General features: G+C 33.9%; 1 protein-coding gene and 1 long non-coding RNA gene across 5 annotated transcripts in view; one reads left to right on the forward strand and one right to left on the reverse strand.

Annotated features, from left to right (window-relative positions):
- LOC104878196 (uncharacterized) overlaps positions 1 to 21,505 on the reverse strand; it is a 35,564-nt gene extending 14,059 nt beyond the window's left edge. Inside the window, exon 1 of the long non-coding RNA XR_009466229.1 lies at positions 21,456 to 21,505. This is a non-coding gene — a long non-coding RNA (uncharacterized LOC104878196). The remainder of the gene's footprint in view (positions 1 to 21,455) is intronic.
- LOC100243424 (serine hydroxymethyltransferase, mitochondrial) lies at positions 6,597 to 14,166 on the forward strand. 4 transcript variants are annotated; one of them, XM_010648098.3, is made up of 16 exons: positions 6,597 to 6,877; positions 7,071 to 7,121; positions 7,225 to 7,311; positions 7,731 to 7,852; positions 8,053 to 8,129; positions 8,573 to 8,697; positions 9,040 to 9,132; positions 10,350 to 10,442; positions 10,556 to 10,753; positions 10,920 to 11,024; positions 11,768 to 11,833; positions 12,004 to 12,081; positions 12,352 to 12,463; positions 12,539 to 12,649; positions 12,794 to 12,947; positions 13,955 to 14,166. In XM_010648098.3, the coding sequence occupies exons 1-15, from the start codon at positions 6,788 to 6,790 to the stop codon at positions 12,940 to 12,942; spliced, it is 1,557 nt and encodes a 518-aa protein (XP_010646400.1). In that variant the 5' UTR covers positions 6,597 to 6,787; the 3' UTR covers positions 12,943 to 12,947; positions 13,955 to 14,166. The 4 variants fall into 4 exon arrangements, with proteins under 4 accessions (XP_010646400.1, XP_010646401.1, XP_010646402.1 ...); XM_010648099.3 differs by having other exon boundaries at positions 6,627 to 6,877; positions 13,950 to 14,166; XM_010648100.3 differs by having other exon boundaries at positions 6,627 to 6,877; positions 12,794 to 12,943; positions 13,950 to 14,166.
- Positions 21,506 to 25,294: the final 3,789 nt, after the last annotated feature.

The raw sequence follows: 25,294 nt of genomic DNA on the forward strand, positions 1-25,294 counted from the left end.
AGCATTGTCACAAAAATGGCAAATTAAGTAGTAGAACACAGGACATTCAACAGGAAAGTTTTGGAATGATACATGAAAACAAAGCAATTAAAAATCAAAAAGGTCAAGTAAAAAGAATATTAAAAAATAAACCCGTTTGATTTGGATACTAAAGCAAATCATGCTATGTAGAAACCTAGCCGTCTGACTGTCTGAGACCCACCAAACAGTTCAAGGACCACAATACTACTAAAAAAATGTAAACCATTTCCAATGCAGCACGTAAGCAAATATTCCACCAAAGCATATCACTTAGACGATCAAACCCCAATATAATTGAAATCAACAGCAAAATCACAAGAGCAACGGGACTGGGATCAAACCGTTGTAAGCCAAATCTTGACTAGAAAACTGTCTTGGAATGAGGTGAGGCATGTGACAAGCGACAAACGGTGGTGAGAGTAGGTTTGAATATTTCATATTTGAACAGAGGAAACGTTTTTCTCGAGAAAGTGACAGGACTGTGACGCATGAACCTTTCCTTGTGTGGAGACAAGCGCCAGGGGTGGATTGGGGAATGGGTCCATCGTGGGCCTTTGGGATGGGCCTTTGAGGAGTGATGCGATGCGATGCGATGTGATGCGATGTGATCCACAATCCAAGGCCCAATAACGTGTCCAGTTGTATCGAATGCACGTAGCATGGAGTGAGGTCACGATACAATTATTATTCTTCACAAATGCATACCCCAGAGAATATATTCATGTGTCCACTGATCACACCCACCCAACAACCGACCAAAGGGCAGTGGTCAAACTTGTCTTTGATTCATCACGCTCCCACAAACACTCTTCGTGTTCTCAGAGACCTCTTCTCTAATTCATTGCAGATTTTTAAGATTAATTGGCCGGTTATAATCTACTTAATCAATTAATATCCAATTTAGTACACCTTTGTGATTTTTTAAAAATTGTTTAATTTAACTACTCCATATAAATATAAAATATATTTCCAAATATCTCCCATTAAAATTTAGATTATTTGATTAAAAAAGATTAAATCATCCCGATTTATATTCATCAATTTTTTTCATCCTAAAAAATATTTTCAGGTTTTTTTACAAAAATAATTTTTTAAAATATGTGTAAATAATCAAATTATTGAAAGGAATTTATGCTTAAAAATTGACTATTCTTTAAATTATAAAATAGATAGGTTAATTTTACCATTTTTGGAATTTTTTTTTTCATATTTTTAACCTATTAATCCTAAAGATTTCCATTTTAAAAAGTTTTTTTTATGTTAATATAACAATATTTTATTAAAAGGGTTAGGCGATTCTCAATTTAAAAAGATAATCATTGTTCCAAGTTAAAGAAGGAAAGATTATAAAAAAATTTATAAGAAATAATTTTTTTTTAACTTGTTATACTATGCTCCTTTTAAAACATAATTATTTTTAACCAAATTATTAAATATATGCTAAAGTCCTTATAAATCGATTCAAACAAAGCCTAAAATAATAAAAATAAGGAATGAAAAGAAGACTAGGGAGTTGTTTGAAAACTATTTTTGAAAACAGTTTTCTATTCTACAAAATACAAAACAATTTAACAAAAAAAACTTGTTCTTTATTTGTTTTGATAACATCTTTTAATTATTTTATATTTTTTTTACTTATTTTCTTATTACTCTTTTAAAAAGTAGTTATATAAAGAATGATTAAAAATAAAATATTAAATATAAAAAATATTTTTAAAATATTTTAGATTTCCTATGAACATTCATTTCACAAAAATCAGATCTCAAAAATGGAATTTTTTTTCAAAAACAATTACCAAACATTCCCTAGTTCACTCCATTCAGCCATGTTCTTCGGGAGTTTTTACCCATCTATAGAACAAACAACTAGCTCCTTCCAAAGCACAAATGGCTGAGATAAGGTGGAAAACTGGTATCCAAAATTCAAGTTTCTTTAAATACTAAACGAGATTAACTTCCTATTTTCTACTTTTGAAACTCTGGGTAAAATTAATTCAAAACTTTAACAAATTCCAGAAATCACTATAGACTACCCAGCAATGAAGGTTCGCCAGCCCATCCATGGCCACCTGATCTCATTTCCTCTTCATCCATTGCTGTATAAATCATGGAATTTGTAGATCCAATATGCATGAAGAAAAGAAAACTTGCAGAGACCCATATTCCTTACTAGCTACTAATATTAGCATTATATATATACGAATATCTCCATTCTCAAAATCAAAGCTAAAGAAACAGTAGTCGATCAGAACAGCCAGCTAAGGTCGATGATACTAAAACACAAACATTCATTGCTTGGGCACAGCCCATCTAAAGTCCCGTAACACTTGTGAACAGTGTCCGTACTCCTCCTTATGGCATCCGTCGTCGAAGTTCTGGGAATAGCTCACGGCGTCGTATTGAAACGTCAAAGGTTTTGACCCATATATGCTCTTGCCTTCTCTCATTATCCTCTTTATGATGTTTCTGAGTCTCTGGCTTCGGTTGCGGCCGCGGCTGCAAATGCGGAGGCGTGAATAGTCTTCGGGGCCGTGGAAGCACGGAGACGACGGTATGCAGCCGGAGAAGTGTGAGGAGCAGCGGTGCGCGGTGAGATCTCTCTCCATTGGAAAAGATGAGCATAAAATTTGAAGGGGTTCTGTAGATGAATCCAATAATTGTGTGGGAGGGGAGGAGGTTGATTGTCTTTATATTATAGACAATGGTGTAGAGTGTAGTGTGGACCTTTCTGTATGTGGGGTTTGTTTTGTAGGATTCATTGTATGTTTTCAGTGGTGTTTTGATGTCATCTGAGCCGGTTAGTTGAAACATATGGGTTATTAAAGTCACGGCCGAAAGCGAATCTGTGTACTTCTTTTTAATTTAAAGAGTAGTGGGATTCGAATAATTAAAAAAAATAAAAATAGAGTGTGTTTGGTAATTATTTTGTAGAATGATTTTATGTTATCGTAACAAAAAAACATGTTTAGAAATAAAATAAAGTTGTGTTTTCATATAAAAAAAATGGTGTTTTTTAGATAATTTTTTATTATTTTCACTTATTTTCTCATAATTATTTTAAAAAATAAGTATATAAACATGTAAAATAATTAAAAATAAAACTTTACATATAAAAATTGTTTTTAAAACATATTTAAAAATATTTTAGGTTTTCAAATAAATTTTTATTTTACAAAACATTATAAAACAGTTTTCAAAAACCATTTTTTAAAATAGTCATCAAACAGATTTTATATTCCTTAATTTTGTTTTTAAAACAACAAATATTTTTCAAAACATTACTTTTATTTATAATCTCAAAGAGTTATTATAAATTTTAGGAAAAGTTTAACCTAGTAAATAAATATCTATCAAACTTTTCATCTTGAAAATATATGATAAAATTTAAATCATTCAACGAGATATAAATAATAAATCAATGTATAAAAAGAAAAAAAAAAACGAGATCAACAAAAAATTCAAGATTAAGGTAAAAAAGTTAACTTTAAGTACACATAATAAGATCTAATTGATCACACTTTTCATTGTATCCCGAATCGATATTTTACATTCATGGCGTTGATGATAAAAGGGTAGACTTAAATAAATTATGTCGGAATAAGATTAGTCCCAACGCATTTAGCCTTAATATTTTGTATAATGAACTAAATGTGAACAATTGTTTATGCCAAACTTTGCAGCCAAAAGGCTACAAATCTTTTGATGTGATGAAGCAAAAGGTTGGCATTATAATTAACCTTGAGTTTTGTTAGGTGAGATGGTGGATAAATTATTGAAAATTTAATATAAGCTCGACTTTTTCTAGTTTTAATCAAGGATGGTAAGAATATTGGTTTGGTGTAAAACACCCTCCTCTCCCTCCATCATTCCAATTGATTAAACCGCTTGGCTGTTGAAGAAGATTAATTATAGCACTTATGTTAGGCCCCTTTCAGTACGTCTGATGAGGAAAGAAAAAATTAAAAATTAAAAATTAAAAGCCTAAAGTCCAAAGAAAATGATATCATGGGTGGATGTGGGATGATGGTTGGAGGACATGGCATGTGGTGATTTATGATTCATCACATTCAATGATTCAAAATCTCCAATTAGGATGGTTGATTTTCAATCATTTGGTTTGAAGACTTGTGATGATCTGATGAAAGGAATCCAAGGATGGGTCAGGTCAGATCCGGGAAGACGATAAGTAGGAGATGGAAGTGGGGACACCCTGTGGGTGGAGCCAAATGTTGTTATGTCAGAAATGGCAGTCATCTCTGTTTTTTAGCTCTCCCCCTGCAAAATTATTGGTGGGAGGACAGGCAGTCTCAGCCCCCACAAGTGCTGGTGGTATGGTGGAGGTTTGGTTGTACCAGAATCACACCCATTAGTCTATAACAATTCCAACTAATTCTTCCACTTTCTCTTTTGTTTTTGCTTCCTTGCTTTTCAAAATTTGTTTTTATTTTTCTGTTTTGGAATTTGAATCCTTATCTCATTTTTTTATTGCGAGTTTATATTAATCTTCCATTCACTCTGTCCATGGAAGGTTGTATTTCAAGTCTTATGTTTCAAAAGTCCACGTGGAACTGATTATTTTTAATTAAATATTTAAAAACAAAAATCTATTTTAAAATTATAGAAATTAAAAATAATAATAAAAAACAAATAAAATTGGATATGACCAAAACTCAATATCATACCAAAAATATCCAAATGTAATATTTCTAACAAATGTAATAATTTTTAAAAATAATTTAACAAAAAATAATAATTATTCTTTCACGAAAAATTTTTATATCCATGTTTTTAGTACATATACTAAAATAATATATTTGTAATAAAAATATATAATTTATGATTTTGTTATTTATATTTTACTAAAAAATATTTATTTTTAAAATTTATTTACAATTATAAAATTATTTTCCTTTTTAATAAGATTTTGAGTTCGATTTAATTAATTTCATATATATCTAATTTACAATGTTTTTACAAAATCAAAATAATTTTTTTTAAAAAAAATAATGTATCCAAACTATTTTTAAGTTTTAAAAAAAATAGTTTTTAAAAACAAGTATAAAAAACACAATCAAATGGGTCTATTTTTAAAAATTACTTATCTAAATTATTTTTAAGCTTAGAAAACAAATTTTTTAAAACAAGTACATAAAACACAATCAAATCACGATAATAGCTCTACACTCCTTAAAATTAAAATTATTTTTAAATAATTCTAAAAATTTGTTTGACGGTGATTTTAAAAAAACTTTTAATATTTCAACCGCTTAAAAATAATTCATTTAATAAATATTTTTAAATATTATAAATATTAGAAAACGCTTATTAAAATAAACTTCAAACTCAATCCAGATCAACTGTATAATTTTGTCACGTGTACAATGATTCTTCTTTCCGAAGACTTCACTCATCTTCGAAAACACATTATGCACCGATGTGCTTTATGTCAAGCTCGCAATTATTACTTGTACATGTGTTGTGTTTGCTTCCCTGGTACACGCACATACCATGGATGCCAATTGCCAGCCACTAACTCATGTTCATGGAATGCCCCTCTCACCCCCAAATAAAAATAATGTACAATAAGTGAACTATTGCGTCAAGATAAAATTATGTCAATCTTAATATGACTGATTTTAGGCATAAATTTTATTATAAGATATTTTTGTTAAAAAAAAAAAAGAAGGTTCAAAAAATTTATTGTTTTTAAATATTAAATCTCATTTGATATTTAGAAGATAATTTGGTAAAAAAATCTTGAATTTTGATTGGTTTAGTTTTCTAGTTACATGAAAATTCTATCATTCTAAACATTTCCTTCTACTAAAAAGTGAAAAGAAAATTCTCTTTCATAAATTTGTGCTACCGCCAAGCCCGAAACCAAAACTTTGCGAATTGGAACTGTCTGGATTATAAAAATGGACTGCCAACCATGAATGGGTTACAAAGCCCAGTATGTCTATAACCTTTGATGAGGCCCACTAGGGTCCAATGGGCCTAAGATATAAATCATGGTGTGGATTTGCGCAAGAAAGGGACACCACGTCTGGAAGAGGGAGGGATCGAAGGATTGAGTGGCCAAATCTGTCTCATAAACAAATTGGATCCTATCTATGGGACTCGCTTTTGTGGCTAAGAAATGGAGGTTTTTGGATAGGGCTTTCATGGCTGCATTTGCGTCCATCTACCATTCATCCACACCTCAAAAAAAACCTTTAATTAATAGAAATATTATTTATCTGAAAATATTATTTATTACCTACATCTGAAATATAAAAATATTTCGTAATTTATCCCTCAAATATAAAAATATTATTTATAATATTGAAGGTTTTGATTAAATTTCGTAATTTATCTGAAAATTTTCCCACTCAAAGTTTCCAAATTACTCTTTATTACCTACATCCAAATGAGAATTCGGTACATGCGAGGAGAGGGAAGGCGGTTGCCATCAACGGTCCACAAACCAAGGGAGGTAACAGAGCTTGAATCTGCTACGTAGGATATGACTATCCGATTAAATTTGGGTCTGAGCAATTTATACACAAGACACCTTGATAGAATCAGTCTGAAGTTTTGGTGGGACCGTGAATGGCTATTGAAATTTGAAAGCAGTTGGTGGTGGTGAGTCATACCGTTGGCATCCGTCCAAGTCTCGGCACCTCTGAGGTTGGGAGTGAGATAACGAAAACATCAACCACCCAAGACTCACCCAAAACCAGAGAATAACAAAGGGAGAGTTGGAGAGTGAGTGACGAAGAGAGAGATGGCGATGGCAATGGCGCTTCGGAGGCTTTCATCGTCCGTCGACAAGCCCGTTCGTAGCGTCTTCAATGGCGGTTCCATCTATTACATGGTTCTTTCTTTCTCATTTCCCTGTTTGGATGCTCAGAAAATACAGGAAAAGACGGAATAGTGGAAGAACTTTTGGTGGTTCTAAACTTGTTTATTTATTCTCCTTTTCTTACATTCTTTGAGCATCCGGATTTCTTTGGAAGTGCTTGTTCTGTTTCTGATGATCCATTTTTCGTTTTGGTTTCATTTTCCAGGCATCTTTACCGAATGAAGCTGTATACGAGAAGGAGAAATCTCGTGTTACAGTAAGCGAATTAGTTTTTCATTTATTGATTTTTTTTCTCTTCTCTCCTGGAATGTTTATTATGTCGTTTCATCTTATTTGTTCTGTTCTGGTATAAATTTCAGTGGCCAAAGCAGTTGAATGCTCCGCTGGGGGTTGTGGATCCTGAAATTGCAGACATTATTGAGCTCGAGAAAGCAAGACAATGGAAGGTGATATCTCTGTCTCTGTAGATATTTTTTTTCTTTAAACAGTACTTTCGAGTTGTAGTGGATTCAATTGTTAAATCGACTGTGAAGGTACAAATGTCTTGACCAGTGGAGTTGCTATTCATGTTTCATTGAACCAGCATTAATCCACGTGGAAGTTATAGAACATGTTAATTTGTGACCTCGTATCACCTTGTTCTGTTTCATTACTGAGAAACTGGAAGAAAATGAAAGAAAAGGAAATTATACATTACATCTTTTATCGTTTCAGTTGTTGGAAAATTGAAACAATCATCCAAATATAAAATTGTTTGCAGATTTAACTTGAATTTTTCAGCATAGATTCCTTTTCGGCATCGATTTTGAGTTGGTGCTTTGTGTACAAGTTGATATCCTACTGAAAATCTTTTGTGCTTGTAAAGGGACTTGAACTCATACCCTCCGAGAACTTCACTTCTGTGTCAGTTATGCAAGCTGTTGGGTCTATTATGACAAACAAGTACAGCGAAGGATATCCAGGCGCTAGATACTATGGAGGAAATGAGTAAGAAGATATTAATTTCCTTATCATGATTTTCTTTCGTGGTATTTGTAATGTTTATTGGTCATCGTGGTATTTGTAATGTTTATTGGTCATTGTTATCATTTAGCATTATCATATTTATGTAGTCAGTTCCAGTGTTCATTCTTTTGGATTTCCTGGTTAGTACTGAAGTAGAAAGAGTGAAACCTTTTATCTTTCAGGTACATTGACATGGCAGAATCCTTGTGCCAGAAGCGTGCTTTGGAAGCATTTCGGTTGGATCCTGCAAAATGGGGAGGTAAATACATATGATCATGTATGTCAAGATAGATGCCATCTACATGTTTCAAAGCAATGTTTTTGAAATTCTTTTCTCACCATGAACTGGTTTAAAGTTTTCTGAAAGATATGTAGGCATGTGGATTTATCTGTTTGAGATTCTCTGGAGCCGTACAAGCAATGCTCATTTATGTCCTAAATAGTATCAGTTAGATGCGAATATCAGAATATATATGAAGTTAACATCTAGCCTAAAAAGTTATCAATTCTGGTTACTTTTGGGCACTCTGAAAAATTATAAGACTACTTATTTTGATAGGAAAGGAAAAGTTTCCTTCATGGCACCCTTCGTGAAAAAACTTCCAGGCGCTGTGTTTTCTCTTCTTCTTTCTCCTTTCCTTTTTTTCAGCAGGTAATAGTGTGTCAGCTTTGATAAATGTTTAATCACCCTTGGTTATGCAGTGAACGTGCAGTCTTTATCTGGCTCGCCTGCAAATTTTCAAGTTTACACTGCACTATTAAAAGCTCATGAAAGAATTATGGCACTTGATCTTCCTCATGGTGGACATCTTTCTCATGGCTATCAGGTGCTTATGACTTTCATCTAGAGTTCCCTGCTAGATATACCAGTGCTTTCCATCTTCTCAGTGGCTGTCTATTTTGACTTATTAGCCATGGGAAAAAAATTTTGCCTTGGAAAAATAATTATGTGAGTTTCTGTTTTCAAAGCAAGCTTAATAGCTGCACAGAGTGTAGTAACTGAATATATATATATATATATATATATATATATATATTCTCTTTTGGTGTTTGAACTGTCATCTGGGAGGTTTCTAATATTTGATGATCTCTCCTTGTTTGTGGTATTATTACTTTGCCTTCTTATGTGCTAGGGACAGTAACCTCCTCATTTCTTCGCTATTGTGCAGACCGACACCAAGAAAATATCTGCAGTGTCTATATTTTTTGAGACAATGCCATATAGATTGAATGAGAGCACTGGCTACATTGACTATGACCAGGTAACTTTCCATTTTGCTTATAGCAGGAGTTCTTTTAGTTCCATCCCTGAGCAAATTTTTACTTAGTTTTTACTATAATATTTTCACACAACTTGTTTAATTGTACTTTTTAGATATGCTAAGTTGGCTTAAATGGTGAAACAGAACTACACTTTGAGAAATGAGTAAACAAGTGAAGTTGAGCTGTGTAGAAAATTGAGATAGCACTCAAACCATTTCTTAAAAGGGTGATGAATCTTGTAGTTACAAAATATGGGGAACTAGTATAGCATCGCTTTCTGCATTAAGTGTTCTGAGTGGGTTATAAATAGTTTTAGAATAAAAGAATATTAAAAAAAAAAAATTGAACCAAAAAATATCGTCTTCTGCCCATACAAAGTAGTACAGTTTCTAATGCACCTGCACAGGAAACTTTTAGTATATTACTTTCTCTATATATTTATACAGTTTTAGGTAAGTAATTTATGCATACGTCTTCCTGAATTTGTGTATGATATGGATAAATCGTTTGAACAATCTATATTGTTTTTCCACTAATTAATGCCTATTTTATTTTGTAATGAATTAACTTCTGAATCACAATTAGGGGAATCTTGATTACTGATGAATACCAAAGATTAATTTTTCTCGAAGAAGAACAGAGGAATTCTTGCTATTAATGTTAATGGATCTCTTAAAGGGTTAGACAAATTATATCCCATACACCAGGAGTAATTTATCTGAAAATTTTGCCTGATTGTATCAAATAAATATGCGTCTGCATTATAGTTTTGCTATAAAGCTGTGGTGTTGGAATTGCAAGATCCCCAATGAGGTACTTGGAATAAGCATAAAATCCTGGAGTTGGAAATATTTGGTCAAGCATATAATACTTGTGGGACCTTCTTAGCTTTTGATGTGCTTATACATGTGTAAGCTAAAAGTTTTACATGTGTCATCCACAACAGACATGGACTAGTGTACAGATTTAATACGATGCAAAAGTGATTTATCCCTTTATGACTTGCATGCTGAAAAATTTTGCACTTTGTTTTTCTCATATGTGTTACCTTCTTGTTATTTAAGTATGTGGATAGATTAGAAATCCTGAATGATGTTGATCCAGCTTTCAGATTTGTCTGCGATTGAGTTGTCCATTTAGATAAGATGTGTCTGTCTATTCGTTTATGCATATTTGTTAGTAGAAGCTTGTGTGACTTAATAACTACTAATTGCAGTTGGAAAAAAGTGCCACACTCTTCAGACCAAAACTAATAGTTGCTGGTGCTAGTGCTTATGCCCGTCTCTATGATTATGCACGTATTCGCAAGGTAACTGCAATCAAAACAATCATACATCTGAGTTTCTTTTTTTTCTCTTTTTTTGGTTTGACCTCATTTGATGGTCTGGAAAGTCCAAGTTACATTTTTAAAGTATTTGACAGGTTTGTGACAAGCAGAAAGCTATCTTGTTGGCAGATATGGCACATATTAGTGGGTTGGTTGCGGCTGGTGTTATCCCATCGCCATTTGAGTATGCAGATATAGTGACAACCACAACCCACAAGTCACTCCGTGGACCACGTGGAGCCATGATTTTCTTCAGGAAGGGGGTAAAAGAGGTTAATAAACAAGGGAAAGAGGTGAGTTGTTTTAAGGAAAATATCATTTTATTTTAACCATTTCTCCCTTGACCTAGATATCATACTCCATTACTATTTATTAGGCAAGTGTCTGCTTCTTTTGTTACTGAACTTGAGGTTATATTGTTGGACGTGGAACTAACATTTATACTTTATATATGTGAAGGTTTTGTATGACTATGAAGACAAAATCAATCAGGCTGTCTTTCCTGGACTTCAAGGTGGCCCTCACAATCACACAATTGCTGGCTTAGCTGTTGCATTGAAACAGGTCTGTTCTCTGGCTGGATAATTTTCATATATTAATGCGCATTACATTTTTTTTTTTTTTTGTGGCAAAAAGGAAAGAGGGGGGGGGGGGGGAAGAATGAAAATCTAATCTGCCATAACCCCAATTTTTGGAGTTGGGTCGAGGTCCTCTTTCCTTCATTTCTTTCCATGTATTGGTTGCAAATTGCAGCAGACATCAAATTGGTCCTCATGTACCCAATTCAATGCTGGTCTACATGCAAGCCAGTTTTTCTTAGATTAGTACAAATTTTTCACTTTTGGTAGGGGATTCATGTAAAGATAAAAATTGGGGGGTTCATGTAAGAATGTAGACAAACATTACATCTTAGGAATATGCTCAAAACCTGGTCTAGCCCAACTGGTTATGTGCGTCATTTTTTGAGTAATAACACACACACAATATTGCAATAAAACATATTGAAGGTCTTGGTTCACTCATAAGATGCACAGGATAAGCATAGTCCTGGAAATGCTAAAATGAAATTACACATTCTAGAATAAGGTCATATTTGGACTAACCTCAAGGAACAACAGGTTCTAGTGCCTTTAAAATATTTGTAATAGTCAAGTAGGGACCATATCCTCTAGGAGGATATACCTTATTGCAAAATCACCAATTCCAATATGAAATTTTGCTTTTAAAACATAGTCCTTTTTATGAAATATAAAGGCAATTGCTTTAAAAACTTATCATTCATATTCTCTTATTCTTTACAAATGCAGGCTACTACTTCAGAATACAAAGCTTATCAAGAGCAAGTTCTCTCTAATTGTTCAAAGTTTGCAGAGGTATGGTTATGAGGTGGCAGAACTTGTTGCTGAAGAAAGATTTCATAAATTTTTTTATATTATTCTTATATTCTTAAGCTTTGATAAATTAATATGATGTTCCTTCATCAATGTGTGGGGTACAATTGATTAGTCAATATTTTTTACTGAAACTTTTACCAATTTTGCAGACTTTGATCAAGAAGGGTTATGAACTTGTTTCTGGTGGAACTGAGAACCATTTAGTCTTAGTGAATTTGAAGAACAAGGTAAGAGGAGAAACATTAATTCTTCCTTTTGACTAGTTAAGAGGGTATCCATGCTTCAAAACTTTGTTTAGGAAATCTTCTAACATGCCTTATATAACAAACTTGAGATAGCAAATCATGCAAATCATCTGCTGCAGAGTTTTTATAAGGCAATTTTCAAGTGCCTGGAAAAATAGATAAGAGTTGTTGGCTCCATTTAATTTATGTGTATCATTTAGCTTTTATTATAAAAAGGAAGAGCCACTATTTCTTATGATTTTCTCTGTTCAGGGTATTGATGGCTCCAGAGTTGAAAAGGTGTTGGAATCTGTTCATATTGCAGCTAACAAGAACACCGTTCCTGGAGATGTGTCGGCCATGGTTCCTGGTGGCATCAGGATGGGTAGAGTTTTTGTTGATCACATGGTGCTTGTGTGATTTTTATTTAAGTTTTACTTGATCTGCTCTCTTGCTTCAGGAACCCCTGCTCTTACTTCTAGAGGATTTGTTGAGGAGGATTTTGTTAAAGTAGCAGAATACTTTGACGCTGCTGTGACCGTGGCAGTGAAGATCAAGGCTGAAACTACAGGTCTTAAAATTCTATAGTATATTTCTCTTGCTTAGTGAGCCAAGAGTCTATCTGATCACCACCACTTTAGCAAATATGTTTGTGACAGCCTCCATGCTTGAATTTACTAATACTAGGTTTCTATGTTTGGTTCTTGCAACCCAGGGACAAAGTTGAAGGACTTCTTGGCCACAATGCAGTCTAGCCCTCACCTCCAATCTGAGATTGCAAAGCTTCGCCATGAGGTGGAGGAGTATGCAAAGCAATTCCCAACAATTGGATTTGAGAAAGAAACCATGAAGTACAAGAACTAATGTAGGTATGCTATTGCCAGATATATGCTTTGACCATCAGTAGTAATGGTTTATGGATTGTAAACAGCTAGAGTAGATGAGCTTGATAAGACAGCAATCACAACCCACAAAGTAATGAATACTTGGGCATGGACTTGGAAACCTCTTATTTGCCAGTATGAATGTGGGTTTGAACTGATCTCATTGCAAAATGGGTTAATTTTAAAACCCATCTCACACATTTTGCCTTTTTGATTAGCACCTCGCACCTCTTTTTGCTGAAATGTGACCCATACAAAGCTTGATTTTCAAATACTATACCACTTACAGTTTAACCAGTGGTTCATAGAATTCTCTGTTTTATCAGGATATTGCTTCATTGGTATTATCAGAATCATATTTATGGGGTAGTAACCTTACAAATTTTTCTCTTGCCTAGAGAAGTATCCTTTACAAAGTTTTGGTTTCAAAAGTTTGTTACCATTGACCATTTGACTGCTGATGTTTCCACACATACATGAGAATATCACACTTAAAAGCATACATAGGCCATTGGTCTCCATAACTACCCTTGTTGTGTTTAGTTATGCACTTCACAATATATGTGCTTACTAGCTGCCTGTGTGAGAATATGCATGGGAAAATTGTTTTAGATGGACAACTCAAAAACAGTCCTCTGGTGTAACTCATACCATGATAAGGAAAATAATAATCTGTAGTTAGTTTCAAGTCAAATGAACCATTTATAGATCATTTGTGCATTGAGGATGCTAGTTCTCAAACTACTGCAAGACATTTTTTAACAAGGTGGAGTCTCAAGGAGAATTTTTTTCCCCTAACCAGCGTTATGGAGAAGTATCCATCTTTTCTAAAAACAACTAAAAATACTCAAAAAAATGTGGCTGCTGCAGTTTATATTGCTTCTTGTTTGGGCCTTCTATTCTGCTGCTTGCAAAGCATGTGATGAAATATTTCTCATTCCAATTTACTATTCTTTTTATTTGAGTGCTGATTATTTAGTTGTGCAGAACAGGCACTTCGAGCATAAGCCAAATGATGTTCCAAGTAAATGCAAGTGAAGGAGGGATGATGCATCTGTGAGCTATAGATCAACAACGCAGATGAAGATCTTTTATATGAATTCAGATGAACATTGAAAAGCTGTGTATATTTTATATATACATATTAGCAGGAGGCTCTTTAAAGTTTAAAGCAATAAACTTGTCTTACTTTTGATCTAAGAAAGACAAGTTTTCTTTTTCACAATGGTGTAAATAGCGTTACTGACTCTGGCTTTGAAATCTCAAATGGATTTCTATTTCCTAACTGGAATAGAATCTGGTGCCGTTTCTTTTTCTGCATCACAACACAAAGAACCTTTATAAATTCTTCTTTTAAGCGAAAAAAAAAAAAAAAAACCTTAACAAATTTAATTATTCTCTTACTTTTTTTTTCCCGAATCTCTTAAGGGATGGAATAATATGTATGTACGGATTTTTAAAATCAGAAACTTCTATTTAAAAATAGAACATCTTATACAAAAAGTATAGACTTAGGTGGCGTTTGTTTTTTTGGCTTTTTGCTGAAAGCAATTTGTTTTCAGAATTTAGATTGTTTGTTTTTTTACTTTTTCATGACTTATTATAAACTTTTTACTAAATAGAAAAAACCAAAATATGTAACTTTTTCTAAATAGAAAAATAACATATTGGTTTTTCTTCACTTTTTAATGCTTAATAAAAATAAAATACTACAAAAACAAACAACCTAATATTTAATACTATTAATCATTAAGGTTCTATTTAAAATTAAGTAAAAAACAAACACCACCTTAGTTTGTGTCTTTAAAAATTTAAAATTTGAAGTGGTAAATTTTTTTTGAGACTTCAATTTTATAAACAATTTTAAAACTATTACTTTTTCAATATAAACTTGATAGTTGTAACTTATTTAAAAGTTACCACTTTTTTTATATTTTAAAAATGGAATACATAGATTACACACAAATGAGTCTTAAATGTTTGTTTAAGAACTAAAAAGTTCAAACTTAGACTTGATTTAAACTTCATTCTTCATTTGATAATTTAGATTTTGGATGAAAAAAAAAATTAGGTTTTCAGGTGCAACTTAAGTTATAGAACTTAGGTTGATCTTGATTGATAAAATTTTTTGAAAACCCTAAGATCAACCTAACTTGAGTACCCTTGTTTACATTGAGTTCTAAGCCCAAAATTGGAATGTCGAGCCTCTAATATTGAATCAATTGAATTAGAAATCAACAATTATTTTGTTATCATTGAGTTTATTTAAACAATCATGCATTCAAAACAATTCTTAATATTTTCATTTTAGAAAATTAGATAAAAAAAAAAAGGAAACAATTATTTTAGCTTAGTTTCAATAATTTCCATAGTCAATTCCCATGGATGATACTCAAAGTACTACAAATACCATTGTGATTCTTTTTCTTATTTTTCTTACTCCAAGCTACTACATTGAAAGGCTTAATTACTTTGGATAGTAGTGAATCACAACCGGTGCTTGTTAGGGAGATTGACTTTGCTTATGCCAAGTGTTATGGAGGAAAAAGTGCTATTAGCAACATTTACTTTTGGCCTACCTAATAGTAATGTATAACTAGAAAAAAAATTAGAGTGACTTGTCATATGATTTGTAATGCCCAAGTCTTTTTTTTTTTGAAGGGTAATTTAGGAAATTCATAATAATGATATTAAATTAATTAATTAATTAATTAATTTAATAAAATGGAAAAGGGGTGAAAAGGTAATTTTACGAATAATACTCTAGGTATAAATAGAAAATTCTCTTCTTCCTGTTCTTTTCTGAATCGCATTCTTGTTCGCACAGAGTTTCCAGAGAACGTGAAGTTGAGGTCAAATTTCAAGGTTTGGAGAACAAACCTCTATAGGTAAGATTCTAACATCTAGATTATTATTTTATATTCATTAGTTAATTTCAAGCACATTAAATATATTTTTTTTGGAAAACCCCAAATCTAGATTAGGGTTAGTTTATTTTTTTTTTTAATTCGTTTTAATATCAAATAGTGAAAATTTAAGATTTTGATTTATTATTGAAATTGGGGAGATCTTAAATTTTTTTTTTGAAAAAAAAAAAAAAAAAAAGATTCATGTGAAGATTTCGGTTTAGATTAGGGTTAGTTTATTTTTTATTTTTTTTCGTTTTAATATCAAATAGTGAAAATTTAAGATTTTGATTTATTGTTGGAATTTGGGAGATCTTAAGTTTTTTTTTTTTTTAAAAAAAAAAACGCGTGTGCACTGGTTGCATGCGTGTAGGAACTGTGCATCCACTTTTTTTTGTAAGGATTTCATGGTTGAACTCTAGTTGGTGGATTTTCACATACTCTATTATTAGGCTTTGATGGATACTTGGGTATGTAATATTTAATAGTAGCAGGACTCCGTATTGTTAGACTTTGATGGGTACTTGAGTACTGAGTACTGTATTATTTAATAATGGCAGGGCTTTGTGTTATTAGAAACAAATTGAGAATTTATTAATTTATTTCAATAAGGAATAGATTAGTTAAATTATAGATAAATAGTAATAATTATTCCTCTTATATTTTGTTAGGTGAAGAGTAGATTTTCAGGATTATTTTCTCTCCAAAGTTTTTGAGGACTTCTTTTGAAGTAAGGGAAATTAATGCAGTTGTTAAATTATTTTTTGAAACAATTTATATATATATATATATATACATTATTTGAAAACGTTTGAGTTATATTCCGTTTTATGCATGGATCAAACTTGTTTTGCATGAAAAGTATGTTAGAATTTTATATCATGTATTTGACAAATAAATGTGGAGATATTATATGTTGTAAATTTGAATAAATGAAATAAATATTTGACTCTGGTTTGTTTGGCCCTTGTCAACGAGATATAATAGTTGACTTTTGGCCCTTGTCAATGGGATATAATAGTTGGCCTTTACATTTCTTGGTGAGGAATGTAATTGATTTGAACCCCAGCCTCTAGGAGTTTCGGTTAGAGGTTACTAGTACTAGTAGTGTTTGGTTTCATCCACCTTAAAGGAACAATTTGAGGCTAGCTACCCATTTGAAAAGTCCCACCTAATTGAGCACCCTTTGATGTTTGATGACCAGAGTAAATAAATTATTGGAATGTTTTGATTGAATTTGATATGAAATCGTTTGAATCAGAAATAAATGCATACAGTTAGAAATTTTGAATGTATTGACAACAAAAAAAAAAAAAAAAAAAAAAATTTACTCACAGCTTTATGAAAATGATTGATTACAATATCTTCTACTTTGCAAGTGAGTTTGAAATATTTGATCCATATACTGCATTAATGTTCCTTATTGGGCTGTAAGCTCATTCCCATTTGTTGACTACATTTCAAGTACTCCTAGTTCGGATGAGGAGTGATGGCTAGGCTGAGGAATGGTCATCATTAGAATTTGACTTAGGATTTTATGTTGGATTTTGTTTAACTGTTAGTTATGTTCATTTGGATCCTTTGGTATTTGGAAGTTATTTGGATATTGATCCTTCAAATTTTATGTTAAATCAAAGTTGAGTTTTGGAGATTTTGAAATTTGTTCTAGTACTTGAATTGTTTAAGTTTGCAAATATTTGAACAATGGATTTTGGATAATGGATGTTTTAGTTTTGAACTTGAATTTTGAGGATTTTAGATTTTGTTCCACTACTCTGAATAGGTATTTGGTAATTGGTAACTTCCAATTACAAGATAATTGTTTGGGTCAGGTTACACTGTAAGCCTTCGGGTTTAAAGTGTGAAATGATCGTCACGCCCTTGGAGTGGGTCTTGGGGCGTGACATGATCAGTAGCTCCAGAATCAATGATCTAAGTGCTCAATAAACAATCCTTAGAGGCACCAAAAACTTTGATATTACCTACTTGGACAAAAGAACATGAGGCAATATTTGCAGTGGGAATTTGATCATGTGTTTCAAGCTAGTTGAGAAGTGTTTTCAGTTTTTTGTAATGCTTCTTGCTGAGTAAAACAATTTCTTGTTTAGTTGAAGGGATACTTTCATGAGAGACATCAATGGTGGCAGCTTGATACACTTGTCCAGATCTTATGGCAGGTTTTATTCCTCTACTACTCCTCCTTTTACCTCCTAACCAAGGCTTGCCATGGAGTTCCAACAAGATTCACGTGTATGTCTTAGTTTGTGACAATAATTACACCAAAATGAATCTTTATCATATGGTTTCCTTCCTTATCCTTTGGGTTCTAGTGGCTTGAAATTTCCAACAGTAGTTAGTGCTAAATTTTCTGAAATATGACCTCCAAGCATCACAACTAAATGACTTTCTTCTCCAATCACATAGGCATAAACCTTCTTGATGGATGGAAGAGGTTATTTCCCTTATATTTGATCTAATTCAAGATAAAGACTAGTCAAGAATTCAAATACTCTCTCTTGCTCCATTATCTTCTTCAATATAGTAGTGTCCTCAACAACGACCATTTCTATGTGCTGGTAATGATCTAATTCCAGCCATAGGCTTCGCGCTTTATAGTAAGATTCAGTCACACGCTGACTTCCCTGCTTAGTAGCATGAATTCTAATCTTGGAATAAGTTTGACTAACAGCATCCCATATCTCTTTGGCAATGAAGAGAAACAAGTATGTTCGGCTAATCTCTTATTGCATGGAGTGTAATAGCTAGGACATGATCATTGAATTTTTCTCATCCCATAATTCATATCTTGGATCACTAGCATCAGGTTCTAATTTGGCACCCACGATATAGCCTATCTTCCCTTTAAGTTTAATGAAAAGTTTGGCCGATTGGGACCATTTTAGGAAATTTTGGATATCAAGATTTTGAGTGGTGATTTGGAGTCACTATGAATAGTAAATAAAGGTCATAAGGTTGGGAGTGTAGAGGAGGGATTGAAGGGCAACACTATTTGAGAGTGTGGTATATTTTCACTAGTTTTAGACATTTTGAGGAAATAACAACAAGATTTCTAGTTTTTTAGATAAAACAAGAGATAACCTCAAGGGAATTGTAATGGGGAACTAAGTTACCAACAATTAAGGTTGGTTTGAAAAAAATAAAAAAGTTACAGCAATGAAGGTTGTATGTGACTAAGCAATGAAGGCTCTATGGATCTTGGCTATGTTAAACTTCCTGCTCCAATACCATGATGAGAAATGATCTCTTGTACATTTCATTACATTCTAATTTAAAATATATATACAAAAAAAGGGTCAACAAGATCCCTTAAATTAAGCTACCTATCAAAAAACAATCCCTTGAAATCAAGCAATTTGATTGCAAGGGTCCTATGTCAAATTTACCCAAATTCTTGGTACAAAAATCATAGTCAACTTTTACCAAAGAAAAAATGTGGTAGGAAAAATCAAATATACGGCACAAAAATTAATTATTGATTTCTTGGGCTAATCTTCAAACATTATCTTATTTTTCCTTGTTACCACAACCTATAATCACAGTTCCACTTAAATCCACAACAAGTGAAATCCTAGCCCTACCTATTTGATTATAGACAACCACCCAGTTGTTTACTACATCAGATGACCTATCATTTATTCACAAAAAAGGAGGTGTGGTTTGAATCTTTGTTATATGTCTATATTTAATAAGGTTTTTCTGGGTAAATGGTAGAGGATGTTTCACGTGGATCAGCACAATTTGTGGAGACAAGTTATCTCAAGAAAATATGGGTAGGTTGGTGCTCTAAGGGGAGGAGATAGGGTTTGAAATTGATTTTTAGGAAACTATCAGAAGAGGCTATGGAGCAAAACTTTGGTGGGATATTTGGAGTGGAGATTTGGTATTGAAACATTTTTTCCCAGTTGTTTACCATTGCCAAGAACAAGGATGTTTAGGTGGCTGATATTTGGAGTTTGCAATGTGGTAGAGGTAGGTGGAGTCCTTGTTTTGAGAGATTTTCAAGACTAACAGTTGGAGAGTGTGAGTCTTTTCCTGCAACAGGTTCAGTGGATGGTGGTGCCTAGAGGATGTTAGGGTTGTCTAGAGTGGAGAGGCACCAAGAACAAGATACCTTTGTTAAATCCTTTTATAGATCATTGACTCATCTTAGTGGCTTTTTCCCTCGGAAGGAGTGTGGTCTCAAACACTCCTAAAGTGACTTTCTTCAACTTCCAACTACTAATATGCTTATGGATTGGGGTAGGCATTTAGCTAATTGCTTCTGTTTCTACAAGTTTTGTAAGGAACCAGCCAATCGCATTCCAATTCATTGCAGTTTGGCCTGTATTTTGTGGAAACTCCTATTCTATCACTTTGATCTTTTTTGGGCTCTTCCTCAATCAGTAAAAATAGGTTTTACTTTGTTAACATGGGAGTTTTGTAGGCAAGAAATGTAAAAAAAAAAAAATGTGTGTGGAGCACATTCCTTTTCCACTTGTTTTTCATCATTTGGATATAGAGAAACTGAAGAACTAATGACAATTTGGAAAGCACACCTCAGGCTTTAAAAGAGTATTTTAAGTGAGTGGACAGACTAGGGATTCTTTAGGTCTTCAAATATGTCTCTTATGGATTTGATTGATTGCATAAGGAGTTAGATTCCTTTTGTTTTTGTTTTTCTCTTTGATGCCTATGTATACATTCAGTACACTTGGGGAGTGCAACCCCTTTCTGTTAGGCTCTCTTAATGAATTTATTTAGCCTATCAAAAATAAAACAGAAAAAGTCAAGAAAATGAACTTTCAAAGTTTAAAATAAAGAAGAGCACCGAGAGAAAAGATAAGTTTCTCCTAATGACTATGCTTAAGCATCACAGAATAGAAAGTTGAAATTGTGTGAAAGCATAACAGATTATGAAGTTGAGACTCTTCCAATGTCCAGGAAAAATCATCTTAATATTCAGTTTCATGCATAGAAAATGTAAATTAGCACCGCCGCACACTCTGAAAACCTGCTCTATAGGACCATCCAACAAGACATATTATAACCATTATAAACATAAAATTCTAATAAAACCTGCTCTATAGGACCATCCAACAAGACATATTATAACCATTATAAACATAAAATTCTAATATATTAAGGGAACTGCAAAAGACTGAAACTTGGAAAACAAAGAGATGCCCAAGTATAACCATTATTTTAGGATGTGTTAGTCATAACAATGAAATAAAAGAAAAGTCACTGGTAAACCATCAAAAGTTTGTATTATGTTGTTTATGCAGATTGCAAGATGCTTGTGAACACTATGATATAACAATATGGGAATTGGATGTTGCATATGAAAACCAAACCTAACTTTATCATATCAGCTTGTGCTCACATTAATTAAGTTTTGGAAGCTTATCATTTTCCTTTTTTTTTTTTTTCCTGTTGATCAAAAGGGATAACAGAATTACATAAAAAAGATGTAGATTCAAAATTTATCTTATTTCTATAATGTCAAATTCATGGAGGTTGGAACTTAAAAAGTATTTAATTTTCTATTTAGTCATAGTGGTAGCAAGTATCTTATATATTTGCGTACCTTAATATGTGCCATTGCACTTCTGCTAGTTTTGGCAGAGAGAAGCAGCAATTTTTATTTTTATTTTTTTATAAGTTAACACGAAATATATTAATACAAGGCAAAAAAAGTCACATAGCATACAAGGAGTATACAAAGCGGCAAAGGCCTCACAACCAAAAAGAGACAAAAAACACACCAACCCTTAAATGGAGGCTAACCACTCCAAAAAGCCTATAAGGGAGCGCGACTCCACTCCACTATACAATTTTGCCCAGCCCCACACATTACAAACAAAAAAATTTTTAAGTTTCTGAATAGCTAACTTCCCCCCCTCCCCCTCCCTAAAAGCTAGTCTATTCCTCTTATTCTAAACCGTCTAAAAAATAAATAATGGAATGGATCTCCAGATTTTTTTCCTTTTTTTACCCACAAAAAAGCCCTTCCAGCTAAGTAGAACTTCCTTTACAGTTTCTGGAAAAACCCACTGGGCACCGAACAAACCAAGGACAATCTCCTACAACACTCTGGCCACTATATAATGAATGAGCAAATGATTTACATTTTCCTCTTCGCTACCGCATAAAAAAAATCGATTAGGAAGTTGTCACCCTCTCTTTTGGAGTCTATCAAGGGTAAGAAACTTCTCCCAAGCGGCTTCCCACGCAAAGAACGCTAATTTAGTTGAGACTCTTGATTACTACTCAAAAAGTGTTATTTGATAGTTTATAATTAATCCTTTTAAACACTTTTGAGTAGTAGTTTTGGCCTTTTAACTCAATTGGCATGTTAAGGACCCTTGAAAGCAATTTTAATCACTTTGTGTAAGTTTTGGTGTTTTTGTTAGTAATTTGATCACCAAAGCAATTCAAGATTGAGGAGAGTGATGAGGAATCTTGGGCAAAGCTTGGAAGTCATTTGCCAAGAGTAAATCCAGAATGCAAGGAGAAAAAGTAAAGAGAATCTGCCATGAAGCATATTCTTGATGACAGTCGTGGCAGCCACTTTTGAAGCACTTTCTGAAGTCCAATTGATACATGCTATATACCATTTCAAAGCTCAGGAAGTCAAAAATCCAATGCTTCAAACGGTGCGTAATTCAGAGTTGAAACGAAGAAGTTACAGCCATTGCAAGTCAATCACTCCAAGCTGAAGGAAGCATTTTGCAAAGTGTTGCGAAATCACCCTTTTGTTGCGAAGTGATTTCGCAGCATTTTTGTACAGTATGGTGTATTTCTTCCTGAAGTTGCCCGATATATGCCGCAAGCTGGAAGCTGGGAACCTCAAGGTGGAAGCCAACTTCGCAGCCCTACGAGAATAGCCTTTTGCTGCGAAGTGATTTCGCAGCCCTTCTTGAGTGTCTGCGAAATCTCGCAGACACCATTTTCTCTTGCGAAATGGTCCCTGGAGCATCCCGATATTTGCTACCGACATTGGGAGATATTTTACATCAGATTTTTGTTGTCTAAATCCCAAAATACTCATTGTAAGCTACCAATTACAAGATTCCTTAGCTTTTAAGTTAGTAAAAAGAGAAAATATCTATGTAATAATTAGTTTTATATTATGTTCATATATATACCTCTCGGGAGCCTGTTCTCAGAGAGGAGATCCTTTTGTAAAGTTTTGGGAAAGCAAGTAAAGTTCAGGCCCTTTGTTTTGCCTTACCTTCTCACTTTGTATTATTTATTTCTTACTAAGTTATGCACTCTCTGAGGAATTTTCCCCAGAGAATGAGTAACTAAACCTCTAGTTCCTTGGAGCTAAGGTTGCCGGGGAAGGTTCTAACTGCAAGAATGCAAAGCTTTGTGGTTTCAGCCATCAATGAAGAGGAAGTGAAATCCTTTAGTGATTTCTATGTTTTTAGTTAGCTTAAAACACCTTAGAGTCACCTGGGCCAACACTTGGTAAGGCAAGTGATCTCCAACCATGGAGATGCACTAGTTTACCCCTTGCGAGCCTCTGGGAGGTGATTTTAAGGTAGGATTTTCTGGAATTGCCAACACTTGGTAAGCTTTTGGACTCCAAGGAGACATCCATTAGTTATCTCTTGCGAGCTTGAGAAGGGAAGTCCAAGGTTAAAGATCACCTTGAATGGTAAGTGCTTGTGAGAGGCATGAACCATTGCAAGTTGCATCAGTGAGAGGGAATTAAAGTTGAAATCTAATTAAAGGATGTATCTGTACAACACCAGTTAGAGAATTGACTATATGTTGAATCTCTAACGCAAGGAAATGAACCATCTGACCGAAGCTATGTCTTTTGCATGAGGAACCACCCCAGTGAACCTGACTCTCCAAGGAATGCTTTTCTTCCTAAGTTATTCCCATTACTTGTTCTATTAGTTAGTTTAAATTCAAATCTTTACCAATCAAAGTTTGTGTTTTATTTCTTAAGCTAACCTTGAAATGAAACAAGACCAATTCTCTTTGAATTGGTATCATTGATAACTTGCTAATCATTCCCAGTGAACGATCCTAGAGTCGCTATACTATAGTAGCTTTTTCTTTGCTACCCTAGTATATGGTGTAATAGGTTATAAATTTTGTTGATTACTCCCTCAATCAAGGAGCACCAGCTGGACACGAATCAGTTGAGACACCAATTGGGCATGAATCAACTCTATCCACCCAAATGCCATTTTTGGGGAAAACGGAGACAATGGGGCTAATCAACAAGCTGTACGCATTCTTAACACCAAACTGTCCATTTTTTCCTCCCTTCCAAAAAACCGAGTCTTCCTCCAAAGTAACCCTTTGACCCCTTAAGGCTTGAAGTAAATCACCTACCAAGTCCAACTCCCAATCATTGAAGTCTCTAAAAAACCTTAAGTTCTAGCCTCCTTGACCAGAATTCTGGTCCCACATTTCTCCCACTGTGGCGTTCCTATAGGTAGCCACAACATAGAGATGAGGGAATCTTAGGAACAACTCAACACCCCCACACCAAGGATCAGTCTAGAATATGATTCTAGTGCCTTTTCCCACATTGAAAGCCATATTATCTCAGCACCAATCAGATTCTTTCAGAATTTCCTTCCAAACCCCGACACCAAATGCCCCATTTGCCTTCTTAGTCCTCCAACCAAGGTCCTCTTGCCTATATTTCGCCATAAGCACTTGCTTCCACAGATTGTCCTTGGCCAGATCGAATCTCCAAACCCATTTACCAAGCAAGGCTTTGTTCAAGAGGACTAGCTTCCTCAAGCCAAGCCTCCCCTTCTCTTTACCCGCATACACCATCTCCCAATTGACTAAGTGGGCTTTTCTTTCCATATTTCCCCCTCCCCACAAAAAGTCTTTTTACAACATTTCTAGCCTTCTTGTCACCATCTTAGGCATACGGAACAAGGACAATTGATACAAAGGCATACTAGCCAATGTACTCTTTATGAGGGTGATTCTTCCACCTTTGGAGATATACTACCGTTTCCAAAGGGCAAGTTTCCACCTCACCCTCTCTTCCCCCCCATCCCACACGGAAGAGGCCTTATTGGGCGCCCCCAAGTAGGATGAGGGTAACTGACCTACCTTGCATCCAAGCTCCACAACCATCTCAACAATCTTTTCCACCTCCCCTACTGGAATAATTTCACTTTTAGCTAGATTAATCCTTAATCCTGAAGCAGCTTCAAACCACAATAAAATCCAGCTCAAATGAGTCAAGTGTTCTTTCTTTGCCTCACAAAACACTATTGTGTCATTAGCAAAGAGAAGGTGAGAAATATTGATAGCCGGCCCTACTACCCCGCCTGATGTTGCACCCAGAAATAAAACCCCCTTCCATAGCCCTCCTAATAAGAACACTCAACACTTCCATTCCCATGACGAACAAGTACGGGGAAAGAGGGTCACCTTGAC

Source organism: Vitis vinifera, chromosome 7, assembly GCF_030704535.1.
Source record: "Vitis vinifera cultivar Pinot Noir 40024 chromosome 7, ASM3070453v1".
NCBI classification, from domain to species: Eukaryota; Viridiplantae; Streptophyta; class Magnoliopsida; order Vitales; family Vitaceae; genus Vitis; species Vitis vinifera.